The sequence below is a fragment of the Zootoca vivipara genome, chromosome 1, assembly GCF_963506605.1.
Source record: "Zootoca vivipara chromosome 1, rZooViv1.1, whole genome shotgun sequence".
Lineage (NCBI taxonomy): Eukaryota > Metazoa > Chordata > Lepidosauria > Squamata > Lacertidae > Zootoca > Zootoca vivipara.
Genome location: NC_083276.1, coordinates 43,696,400 through 43,709,709, shown reverse-complemented (window position 1 = coordinate 43,709,709; position 13,310 = coordinate 43,696,400). Strand labels below are relative to the sequence as shown.

General features: G+C 44.2%; 2 protein-coding genes across 2 annotated transcripts in view; both read left to right on the top strand.

Moving 5' to 3' along the window:
• LOC118083601 (cytosolic phospholipase A2 epsilon) overlaps positions 1–4,593 on the top strand; it is a 41,667-nt gene extending 37,074 nt beyond the window's left edge. Inside the window, exons 13-15 of the mRNA XM_060283023.1 lie at positions 642–778; positions 2,514–2,736; positions 4,456–4,593. Coding sequence (XP_060139006.1) covers positions 642–778; positions 2,514–2,736; positions 4,456–4,593 — 498 coding nt within the window. The remainder of the gene's footprint in view (positions 1–641; positions 779–2,513; positions 2,737–4,455) is intronic.
• A 2,043-nt stretch (positions 4,594–6,636) lies between these two features.
• On the top strand, positions 6,637–13,203 carry LOC118082347 (uncharacterized). Its single transcript, XM_035109704.2, has one exon. The coding sequence runs from the start codon at positions 7,934–7,936 to the stop codon at positions 12,878–12,880; it is 4,947 nt and encodes a 1,648-aa protein (XP_034965595.2). The 5' UTR covers positions 6,637–7,933; the 3' UTR covers positions 12,881–13,203.
• The last annotated feature ends 107 nt before the right edge of the window (positions 13,204–13,310 follow it).

Below are 13,310 nucleotides of genomic sequence, written 5' to 3'. Positions count from 1 at the left end.
GCATTTGAGATTGGAAAAAATGAGAAAAGTAGAGTGGATAGCTTTGTCCATTCCTGCTGCCTTCTGCTGTTTATGAATGAAGACACTACAAGCTGAGTTAATGGTCAATTAAACTTCATTCCTGATGATGCCTAGGAGCCTGCACAGATCAGAAACTAACTTCTCTAGCCATGCCACAGTGCCACACCTCTGAGTCAGCTCTCCAGAAGCTGGCCTCCTGGGTCATAGCCATTTCTCTTAAAAGGATCACAGGCCAGGTATTTAATTATAATGGTTTATCAAGGCTTGTGGTTCATAGGGTGGAACACACATTGAGGCAAAGATGCCCAGTTCCACCCAAAGCTTCCTCCGATGCAGTTGTATCCTGTATGGGCAGTGGAAGAACAAGAAGCAAACAATACGCTGTTTGCTTCACCTTGCTCAATGTACATAATATTCTGGACTGCTAATGTTATGTTTAATATGTTAGGTAACTTCTATAAACCTCCGTCAATGCCTGCAAAGAGAAGTTGCTAAGTGTACATGGCAGAACTGATGTTGCAGAGCACCTGCTCCGTCTATTCTTTCTCACAAAAAATTGTACTTTTGGAATAAGGTCCAGCAGCTTACTGTTCATTCTCTGCTTTCTCTGTGTTAAACAGTTGCCTGTGGTGGCAATCATGACAACAGGTGGCGGGACCAGGTCATTTGCAGCAATGTATGGAAGCCTTCTGGGTCTGCAGAAACTGAATCTCTTAGACTGCATTACATATCTCACAGGCTTGTCTGGCACAACATGGTAAGGAGGGCTTTTCTTCAGACTTACTATATTTTGTATGCCCAATTCAGTTTGCTGTTTTATGTGGTAGCCCAGTATTCAAGACAATGCATAAAGCTTTCCATGCTATCAGTACTACCAAGGCCTCAACTTTATTGAATACAGATATAAGCAGGCTCTGGTATAAGCATTGGGTATGTATCCTGAATCAGTCTATCCTGATCGCTGGCTGGTTGCTCCTTTAAGGTCAATCCTAAGTTAAAGCATAATGCAGATCAAATGGGGCGAACTGCCAGGCCACCACATGGGAAGCCTTCTGGCCCATTAGCCCCTGTCCGGGCCTTTGGACAAAACTTCCCCCATAGACTTCTTTACCAGAGTACCATAAACATTAGTTCCAGTTTAGACTAAGGATCCAACCCAGGCATCCCCAAACTGTGGCGCTCCAGATGTTTTAGCCCATAACTCCCATGATCCCTAGCTAACAGGACCAGTGGTCGGGGAAGATGGGAATTGTAGTCCAAAACATCTGGAGGGCCCAAGTTTGGGGATGCCTGATCCAACCCAATGCCTTTTCTGCCAGAAGGTTGTGACAGGTGCTCTGAGGTAGGCAAAATCTCCAGACAAGCAAATTCCTCCCTGGCCCTAAATGCAGCAACTGATTAATTCCACAGCAAGGTCAAACATGTGCTCTGTTAGCTTATCTTTGTGTAGGGCCAAGATATGCCAGGTGGGCAGATGGAATATCCATTGCTGACTGCTCTGCCCCCTCCCAGCGCAGCCAGAACATAAGGTGTGGAGGCAGACCTGAGTGGAGATAGGCTCCCTCAGGTCCGTCTCCATGACCGCACCCCCTAGACTGGCAACGATTGGCCATTTTGCACTTGAAATTCTGGTGGGAAGTCTCAGAAGACCCTGTGACCAGCTGAGGCTGAATAACACGGTCATGCAGGAGAGGATCCCTGCCCCCTGGCTTCCTCGCAGCTGTGCCAGTTTGCAATTGATGATATGATAAGCCGTCTTTTCATTAATCAGCTAGATTCAGTTTGAAACTTTTTAATTCACAAAAAAATGCAGCTGATTAGGCATCATTAGGATCTTTAAGATAAGTGCTCATAAAAACTGCAGGTGGCAGGCACCATCTCTAAATAAGCATTCACCATTGTCCCACAGCTGGGTATGTTGCTTAGCCAAAAAATAAAATAAAATAGGTGACTCATGAATTAAATTAATAAAATAATGTTAAATAATACATGTGTGCCTGATCATCTAAGCCTTTTGCCTGCCAGGATGAAGGTGTGTGTGTGTGTGTGTGTGTGTGTGTGTGTGTGTGTGTGTGTGTGTGTGTGTAGAAATCTCTGACGTTTTTGTGCCTGAAGTGTAGCCTACTGGATAAAGGTAAGAGCTATAACCATTGCTCCTCCCATTCTTACCTCTGGCCACACCCATTGCTGGCGCCTAGTCCCTGGGAGATGGCTCATGGAGGTTCATGGCCTTCAAGCATTGAAAAAGATAACCCACTTTTGATCTAAGTAAACTTATTGTTTCTGAAAAATTATTTTTATTTACATGCAGATCTATGCAAATTTAATTTATAGAGTAACAAACTAAATCCACATTTGAAATGATTATTTTTTTAAAAAAAAATATATTTGGCTTGCAGCTCTTATGAAAAGCTAGAGTGTGTCTTTCTCCGAACTGGAAGTTTCTATGCTATTAGTTGCATATCAGTCTGATAGTATCTTTTGAAACTCAGGACTATGGGAAATTTGTATGAAGATGCTGATTGGTCCCAGAAATACCTGGAGGAAGCCATTCTCAAAGCCCGGAAGCAAGTGACTAAGTCCAAGCTTAACTCCTTTTCCATGGATAAACTGAAATATTATTATAAAGAACTGAAACAAAGAAGTGAAGAAGGATACAACACTTCATTCATAGACCTCTGGGGGCTTGTCATTGAATCCATGTTACATGATGAGGTAATTGTTGTATTCCCCACCTCCCCTCCATTTTGAAACATGCTGGTTAATCAAGGGAAAATGGAAGTTTATAAACACAGGGCCCAGTTGCTTGAAAGACAGTGGTTTGAAAGGAAAGGATGTATTCACACAGTGCATAAGTAAGTTACAAAATTCAGCTACTTTAAGATAGGGCTGCCATATGTCCAGAATTTGACAAACATAGCCAGGATTCATTTGCCGAAAATGGCAGCCCATACAAATTTTCTTTAAAAACCCAGTTTTTTTTAGATGGATTGCAAAAAATGCTCAATAACGTTTGTGTCCGGGTTTCTACTTTTTGAGATATGGCAACCCTATTTAATATGTGGTGATTGCCACAAGCTGAGATGGCTTTAAAAGGGGTTTAGAAAAATTCATGGAGAATTTGGGCTTATACAGCTCGGCTTTTGTAATGTTCTTAGAACAGAACTCCTCCCACACCACAGCCTACATACCTCGTTGATTCTGCACCCCTCTCTGCCAAATCTTATCCATCTACACCCCAAGTGACAGCATAGGCCTTGTCATCCAAACATCAGGTTTATGCACATCCATAAACTGATATTTAGAAGATTCTATCAGGTCAAACCCTGTGTCAAACCCTATCAAGTCAAACCCCAGAGACAGTGGCAGTCTCTGTTCTGTTCCTCCTGGAAGGTGAGTCTGATGTGCTGGAGATTGGACAATGGAGCTGAAGAAGCCTCAAGGGATAGAATCATAGAATTGCAGAGTTGGACAGAACCCCAAGGGTTTTCTAGTCCAACCCCCTGTAATGCAGGAACCACAACTTAGGAATCCTTGACACACGGCCATACCACCTCTGCTTAAAATGATTCAGTGAAGGAGGGTCCACAACCTCCCAAGAGAGTCTGTTCTACTGTGTTTAGTCAGGATCTTCTTGTAACTTGAAGCCATTGGTTTGAGTTCATGCTCAGCTGGAGAATAAAGCAGCAGCTGTGTGTATGTCAAGAGGAAGTCCTGAGTAGGGCGATTGGGAGTTCAGGGGAACAAAGAAAGTGGACAGAGAAGGAGAGACTTAAGAACAAAAGAGGCAAATGGCAGAGACCTGGACGAGGGAAACACAAGGAAGGGTGACAGTAGGAGGGAGGAGAAAGGGAAGGAACAGAGAGGGGAAGCCTTTCAACAGAGGAGGAAAGCAAAGAGAATAATAGGGGAAGGTCTGGGGGCTATTAACTCCAGTGGTGGAGTGAGAGTATTAAGAGGTGTAGGCAGAACCACTACACCACGGGAAATGTTCTTGATAGGACAGGATCCAATGATGACAGGAGCACCCAAACTCACAGAGTGAAGGGCTCAACAGGTGTTTCCTGAGAACCACAGGGCACTGTATTTCATAGAGGGCACTGCATTTCATACTCTTGTATAGAACACATTTTTGCTTTTGACATTGTCCTAGTTTTCAGCTGCATTTCCCCCTGCATTTCAATGTTTTGATATGTATTTTAATATTGTACGCTGCCTTGAGACTTGACATGGAAGCCAGTATAGAATTGTTTCAAACAAATATAACAATATAAAAATCTGTGCACATAATAATAATAATAATAATAACAACAATAATTTATATGGCCAATGCATGCATGCAGACACGTATTCAAACCTAAGATTCCAGCTCATTAGTCTTAAACTAATGAATCTATAATTTTGATCACCGTTGTTCTTCTCTCTCATTTGCAGAAAGACAATAGTACAATCTCAGGTCAGCGAATGGCTGTGAATGAGGGTCAGAATCCCTTGCCCATTTATTTGACTGTCAACCTTAAAGACCAGTACAGTGCTCAAGATTATAAAGGTAATGTTGCTATTATAAATTAACTAGTGTATTTCAGCCCGTTCAATAACGGGCGCTAGAACATCCTGGGGTTTGGAGAAGCGCTTGCGCAGCGCTTCTCCGAACCCTGGGACCTGTCCTTACTGTCGGCGGCAGGGGGACAGGAACGGAGGAGGAGAAAGCGCTGCTTTCTCCTCCTCCGTTCCTCTCTCCCAGCCGCCGACAGCAAGGAGACATCCTGGGGTTTGGAGAAGCGCTTGTGCAGCGCTTCTCCGAACCCTGGGACCTGTCCTTGCTGTCGGCGGCAGGGGGACAGGAACGGAGGAGGAGAAAGCGCTGCTTTCTCCTCCTCCGTTCCTCTCTCCCAGCCGCCGACAGCAAGGAGACATCCTGGGGTTTGGAGAAGCGCTTGCGCAGCGCTTCTCCGAACCCTGGGACCTGTCCTTACTGTCGGCGGCAGGGGGACAGGAACGGAGGAGGAGAAAGCGCTGCTTTCTCCTCCTCCGTTCCTCTCTCCCAGCCGCCGACAGCAAGGAGACATCCTGGGGTTTGGAGAAGCGCTTGTGCAGCGCTTCTCCGAACCCTGGGACCTGTCCTTGCTGTCGGCGGCAGGGGGACAGGAACGGAGGAGGAGAAAGCGCTGCTTTCTCCTCCTCCGTTCCTCTCTCCCAGCCGCCGACAGCAAGGAGACATCCTGGGGTTTGGAGAAGCGCTTGCGCAGCGCTTCTCCGAACCCTGGGACCTGTCCTTACTGTCGGCGGCAGGGGGACAGGAACGGAGGAGGAGAAAGCGCTGCTTTCTCCTCCTCCGTTCCTCTCTCCCAGCCGCCGACAGGAAGCAGACATCCCGGGGTTCGGAGAAGCGCTTGCGCAGCGCTTCTCCGAACCCTGGGACCTGTCCTTGCTGTCGGCGGCAGGGGGACAGGAACGGAGGAGGAGAAAGCGCTGCTTTCTCCTCCTCCGTTCCTCTCTCCCAGCCGCCGACAGCAAGGAGACATCCTGGGGTTTGGAGAAGCGCTTGCGCAGCGCTTCTCCGAACCCTGGGACCTGTCCTTACTGTCGGCGGCAGGGGGACAGGAACGGAGGAGGAGAAAGCGCTGCTTTCTCCTCCTCCGTTCCTCTCTCCCAGCCGCCGACAGCAAGGAGACATCCTGGGGTTTGGAGAAGCGCTTGTGCAGCGCTTCTCCGAACCCTGGGACCTGTCCTTGCTGTCGGCGGCAGGGGGACAGGAACGGAGGAGGAGAAAGCGCTGCTTTCTCCTCCTCCGTTCCTCTCTCCCAGCCGCCGACAGCAAGGAGACATCCTGGGGTTTGGAGAAGCGCTTGCGCAGCGCTTCTCCGAACCCTGGGACCTGTCCTTACTGTCGGCGGCAGGGGGACAGGAACGGAGGAGGAGAAAGCGCTGCTTTCTCCTCCTCCGTTCCTCTCTCCCAGCCGCCGACAGGAAGCAGACATCCCGGGGTTCGGAGAAGCGCTTGCGCAGCGCTTCTCCGAACCCTGGGACCCGTCCTTACTGTCGGCGGCAGGGGGACAGGAACGGAGGAGGAGAAAGCGCTGCTTTCTCCTCCTCCGTTCCTCTCTCCCAGCCGCCGACAGGAAGCAGACATCCCGGGGTTCGGAGAAGCGCTTGCGCAGCGCTTCTCCGAACCCTGGGACCCGTCCTTACTGTCGGCGGCAGGGGGACAGGAACGGAGGAGGAGAAAGCGGCGCTTTCTCCTCCTTCCTTCCTCTCCCCCAGCCGCCGACAGGAAGGACGCGCGCACTCTCCCCCCCCCGCCTCCTCCAACCGCCGCTCCTCACGGCCAGGGAGGGTTGTGAGGAGGCCTTCGCCGGCCTCCACCCCGGCGGGAGCGGCGGTTGGAGGAGGCAGAGTGGGGGGAGAGTGCGCGCGCGCAGTCTCTGCTGTCCAATCCCTGTATCCCTGGGGCACATGCGCAGTGACCCAGGGACACACGGGACATCTGGACGCAGGGACAACATGGACATTATTATATAGGATAAGGGGTCCTCTTTGTTGTTCCACCAACCTCAGAAGCTCAGGGAGGGGGGTGGCACCTGCCTTTATGGTTAGAGTGACTGTATCCTATATAATAATGTCCATGTTGTCCCTGCGTCCAGATGTCCCGTGTGTCCCTGGGTCACTGCGCATGTCCCCCAGGGACACAGGGATTGGACGGAGAGACAACCAGGGACACAGGGATTGGACGCGCGCGCTCTCCCCCCCCTCCCGACCTACCTGAGGCCGCCAACCGCAGCTCCCTGTGCGAGCGCGTGCTCTGTCTCCACGCAGGCGCACATGCTTCAAAGCAGCAGCGTGAGGAGGATCAGGTTGCCAGATAGCCCCGTGCGAGCGCGCGCTCTGTCTCCACGCAGGCGCACACGCTTCAAATCAGCAGCTTGAGGAGGATGAGGCTGCAAGATAGCCCCGTGCGAGCGCGCGCTCTGTCTCCACGCAGGCGCACACGCTTCAAAACAGCAGCTTGAGGAGGATGAGGCTGCAAGATAGCCCCGTGCGAGCGCGCGCTCTGTCTCCACGCAGGCGCACTCGCTTCAAAGCACGAGCTCTCCTCACCCCCACCCCTCTGCCTAACGTTTCCGTGCGAGCGCGCGCTCTGTTTCCACGCAGGCGCTCTCCTCACCCCCACCCCTCTGCCTAACGTCTCCTTACACGAGGAGAAGGAGGCTGCTTCTTTTCGCTTCTCCGCACCCCCACCCCTCTGCTAACGTTTCCTTACGGGAGGAGAAGGAGGCTGCTTTTGTTAGGCGACCAGCAGCAAGCGGCACACGTGCGAGCTCTCCCCACACCCACCCATCTGCCTAACATATCCTTACTTTCTCAAAGCAGCTCTGCTTGCCTCCCCCACCACTACCTACTTACAGATTGGGAAATCTTTTCTCCGTCTGAAATACATGTAAATCTCCTGATCAGTATTGGTTTCTGAAGCAAGGGACTGTTGGTAAACTGACACTCATTACGGATCTGGTTGCAACTCAAGCCTGTTCTGAAACTTTTATTGTCCCCATTTACTGTGAGTGGACCAAAAGCTAATCTGAATAAACTGTGCCTCACAAAGGTCAGTACTCTGCACTCCTCTGAAGTCTACACCCTAGGCATGTTAAATGTAAAAAAAGAGAGAAAAAATCTGACTCCTGAAGAACTAAAATCTTTACGACAACTGCAGTACTAAGTGATCCATTCCACTCATTCACTTCAAAACTCTTTCCTATAAGGGCTGTGGGGGGAAGCCTGTCCCAAATCCAAAGTCCTGTCAGTCTGTGTTAGGTAAATACTATATGTGTACATCAAACCAGTCATATGAAAAACCTATAAAAACCCAAGTGAAGCGTCAGTTTAATTGAAAACAACCTGCACAAATATCACTACTATGCACTCCTCTGAGGTATACACCCTAAGCATGTTAAATGTAAAACAAAGAGGGGAAAATCTGACTCCTGAAGAACTACAATCTTTACGACAACAAAAAGCAGAAAGTGAAAGACAAAAACCAGCACAAAAAACAAAAAAAGGAGACGAAAATGAGCTAAATAAAAACACAGAAAGACGCAGAGCTAAGAGAGCAAGTCAAACCCCAGATGAACAACTAAGAATACGTCAACAAAACAGCAAAAGGGAAAGAAAAAGACGAGTAAATAGATCAATTGAAGAAAAGGTAAAAAATCAAAAGAAAGACACTGAAAGAAAAAGATCTAAAAGAGCAACTTTAACTCATAATGACCGACAACCTCTAAATCAGAAACAAAACACAAACAAGAATGACAGTATAACAGATAAAAGACATTTACATGAAGATGCAAAGACACTAACTCGCAGAAAAAACAAAACATTTTATATAGAGAAAAATAGAAATGCTAAAAAAGAAATTCAAAAACGACAGCAAGATGCTGAAAGACAAAAAGCAAGGAGAGCAAATAGAACTCCAGAGGAACGAAAAATACAATGTAAACGACATGCCACACTAGAAAGAGAAAGGTTAACACATCTGCCTCCAGATGAACGCCAATTACGGAAACAACAATTAACACAGAGGAAAAGAGAATTACGACAAAGGAAAAACATAGAGAGAGAAACAATACAAAACCAAGACTCAAGGCCTGCAAAACTAACAATGACACTTATGAATGAATTGGAAAACTTCAATGAGGACATCATTAAAACACACACGTGTGGACATTTAGATCAGATATGCCAGTTTTGTAGTGCTAAACATTTTGAAGCTGAAAGACCTTCTGATCGAAAATTTTCACAATGTTGTTCAAAAGGAAAAGTAAATCTTCCCTCAATCAGTACAAATCCATTAATCCAACAGCTCATGACTGGACAACATTACTACAGCAAAAATTTCTTCAACAATATTAGATCTATAAATAGTGCATTAGCATTTGCCTCCATGGGAGCAAACATTACTCCACCACCTGGCAATGGCCCATATTGTTTCCGGATCCACGGATCAATTTGTCACAGAGCAGGCACACTGCACCCAGAACAGGGACAAAACAGACAGTTTGCTCAATTATATATTTTAAATCCTTCTGAAGCAGCAGAGCAAAGAATGCAAAATTCCGCAAATACTGGAATAAATCCAGAAATTATAAAAAAACTAAGCACACTCATTGCTCAAACAAATCCATTTGCAGAGGCCTGCAAAATGTTGTACCAAGTTGAAAAAGAATATGAGGAGGATGCTGCAACAACTGGAAACATTATTAAGGAAGTGACCATGACAATAGTGCAAGATCGAAGAAATGACCAAAGACGCTATAATGCACCAAAACATAATGAGGTTGCATTCATTTTTCAAAATGATGATGGCGAACCACCACTAGAAAGAGATCTTCTAATACACTGCAAAGCAAGTACAGATGATATAAATAAAAGAACAACACAAAGGATTAGTGTCCTTGACCCCAATCTGGAACCCATGGTTTATCCATTACTCTTCCCTTATGGTGATCAAAGCTGGGGAATTGATATACCTTTGCAACACAGACCTCAAGCGTTACAAAATTTAACAAATCAAACACGAAATCCTAGAATTCGAGTTACACAAATGCAATACTATGGGTATCGTCTTTCCATCAGAGACAACTTTAACCCCTTCTTAAATGCTGGCCGCCTTACACAACAGTATATAGTTGATGCATATGTAAAAACTGAATCCAACAGACTCAACTATGTACGACAAAATCAGCAAAAATTGAGAGTTGAAAAATACTCAGGATTGATGGACCACTTAATTAATGAATCCAATCAGAAAGGCCTGATTCCTGGAAAAACATACATATTACCATCCTCATTTGCAGGTAGCCCAAGAAACATGCTCCAAAATTATCAAGATGCAATGGCAATTGTTAGGAAATATGGCAAACCTGATCTTTTCATCACAATGACGTGCAACCCCAAATGGCAAGAGATTGTTGAAAACCTACAACATGGCCAAACTACTGATGCTCGACCTGATTTAGTTGCAAGAGTATTTCATCTAAAACTGAAAGCTTTAATTGAAGATCTCTGTAAAAAACATATTTTTGGAGTACCAAAAGCAATGGTCTACGTAATAGAATTTCAGAAGAGGGGTTTACCTCATGCTCACATACTACTTATTCTTAAAGATGACTGCAAACCCAAAACCGAAGAACTGATAGACAAAATAGTATCTGCTGAAATTCCAAATATAACCAACACTCCACGCTTACATGCAATTGTTACAAAACATATGATCCATGGACCATGCGGACCACTCAACCCTAATTCACCATGTATGTCAAATGACAAATGCACTAAGGAATTTCCAAAACCATTCCAGGAAAAAACATCAGCAAATACAAATGGTTATCCAAAATATAGAAGACGAAACACAAACCAAACTTCAATTGTGAATGGCAGGACAATAGATAACCATTGGGTTGTACCATATAATCCACATCTTGCCCTAAATTACAATTGCCACATTAATGTTGAAGTCTGCGCATCCATAAAAAGTGTCAAATACCTTTTTAAATATGTGTACAAAGGTCATGATTGTGCAAATGTTGTGATTCAAGAACAAGGCACTTTAAATCATGATGAAATTAAGACCTTCATGGATTCCAGATATGTCAGCGCTCCAGAAGCAGCATGGCGTTTAAATGGGTTTGAAATGCATTACCAATCACATACCATCCATAGGTTAGCAGTGCATCTGCCTGATGAACAATCTGTATTTTTCAATCCGAATGACATCAATACAGCAGCCCAGAGAGCTTCAACAAGAAATACTCAATTGACGGCTTGGTTTAAATTAAATCAAGAGCAAGAGCAAGCAAGGAAAATTTTATATTCAGACATTCCAATACACTATGTATTTGACTCTGAAACCAATACATGGAAATTACGACAGCGGGGTGCAGACAAAATCATTGGACGAATGTATTCTGTCAATTTATCATCAGATCCAGAACGCTACTGCATGCGTCTCCTATTGCTACATGTTCCCGGTGCAATATCATTTGAAGATCTGAGAACTGTCAATGGAAATATCTATCCCAGTTTCCAAGATGCTGCAAAAGAAAGAGGCCTCATCAATGATGATCAAGTGTGGGAGAACACTTTAGAAGATGCTATCCAATACAGCATGCCAAAACAACTAAGAGAGTTATTTGCGTACATTTGTGTATTTGCCTCCCTACAGAACATGAATGATCTTTTTGTAAAATATGAACAGTACCTCACCGAAGATATCGTTCAAAAACATATCCATCACAACGATGAATGCACAATATGCCGTTATATCGCGTTACAGGAAATATGTAACATTCTACAACTCCATGGGAAAAAATGTGAAGATTTTGGGTTACCACCTATACTACCAAATTCAAACTTACTTACTGATAACTACAACCAAGTTTTCAAAAAACAAAAAGCAGAAGAAATGACAATTACATTAAACAAAGAACAAAAAACAGCTTTACAAACAATATTGCAAGCAACTGAAAATGACAACCTTAGTAACCACTGTTTTTTCATAGATGGCCCAGGAGGTAGTGGTAAAACATATCTTTACAAGACCCTGCTCAGCACATTTCGTGGACAAGGAAATATTGCACTACCTGTAGCCTCCACAGGTATAGCAGCCAATCTTCTTGAGGGTGGAAGAACATACCACTCCCAATTCAAGTTACCTGTGCCTATAGTTGAGAATACAACATCAAATATACGACTCAATTCTGTTGATGCTGAACGTTTACGAAATTCAAAAATAATAATTTGGGATGAATGTACTATGGCCCCCTCTGTAGCTCTTGCAGTGGTTAGCAGACTGCTCCAAGAAATAATGGACAACAACAAACCGTTTGGAGGAAAAGTAATCTTACTTGGAGGAGATTTCAGGCAAACACTTCCCGTAGTACCTCACGGTGACCGTACAAAAATTGTTGAGGCCTGTGTTAAGAATAATAGTCTGTGGAGTATTTTCCAAGTCCTTAAACTTAAAAAGAATATACGCTCAGTAGACACTGAATTCAGCAATTGGCTGATCAAAGTGGGCAGTGGTGATACACCACACATTGACGGTTTGCCTGAAGATGTAATTGAAATACCTTCCAAAATTTTATGCACAGGAGATATTATAAAAAACTTTTTTGGAGACAAAAATCCTGTTACAGATGTCCCTAACTTAGCAAAAAAATCTATTCTTTGCCCAAAGAACTGTGATGTAAACTCCATAAATGAAGAGGTACTTAACATTTTAGAAGGAGAGACCGTGACATACCTCAGTTCAAACTCAATTGATGACTCAAGTGAGGAAGATATTCAAAACTATCCAATTGAGTTCCTCAATGAAATAACTCCAACAGGTATGCCTAAGCATAAACTCAACCTTAAAAAGGCCGCTATAATTATGCTCCTTAGAAACCTAAACACTAAAAAAGGATTGTGCAACGGCACCCGTCTCATCGTCAAACAACTTAAGAAAAACATCATAATTGCTCAAGTAATAACAGGTTCAGCGGAAGGAAACATAGTCTTTATTCCCCGTATGGATTTGGCTCCAACAACAACTGATTTACCGTTTATCTTACGAAGAAGACAATTTCCAGTAACATTAGCTTTTGCAATGACAATTAACAAATCTCAGGGGCAAACCTTGGAAAAAGTTGGAATTTACTTGCCGGAACCAGTATTCAGCCATGGTCAGTTATATGTTGCATTATCAAGAGTAAGGAGTTTTAATGATGTCATGGTGAAAGTCATAGAAGGTCCTAACCAAGGCAAACTGTTGGAAAACTGTGACAAAATATTCACAAGGAATGTTGTCTATAAAGAAATTTTATAGAAATTCAACATAACCTACCAAAAACACAAAATCAAAAATTAAAAAAACCCACTAATTTTGCTTATTTACAATTGTTTGACAAGGTTTGCACTTAAGAAACATTTACCATACCTAAATTGTTTTGGTTTATAACATCAAAAAAAGAAAAGAAAAAGAAATTCTTCAAATTATTCTTCTTTAACAATTCTAAAAAAATAAATACAATAAAATACAAATCAACTGCATGGTTGTCCACTTTTTTATTATGCACTATAACCAGTCTGTTCTTACAAATGTTTCACCACATATGTTCTAGCGCCCGTTTATTTAACGGGCTTAATGATACTAGTTGTTATATATGTGCCAATAAAGGTGTTGAATTGAACTGACCAATCATGTCAATTCTTACACACACACACACACACACACACACAAATTCCTGTCTACGCCC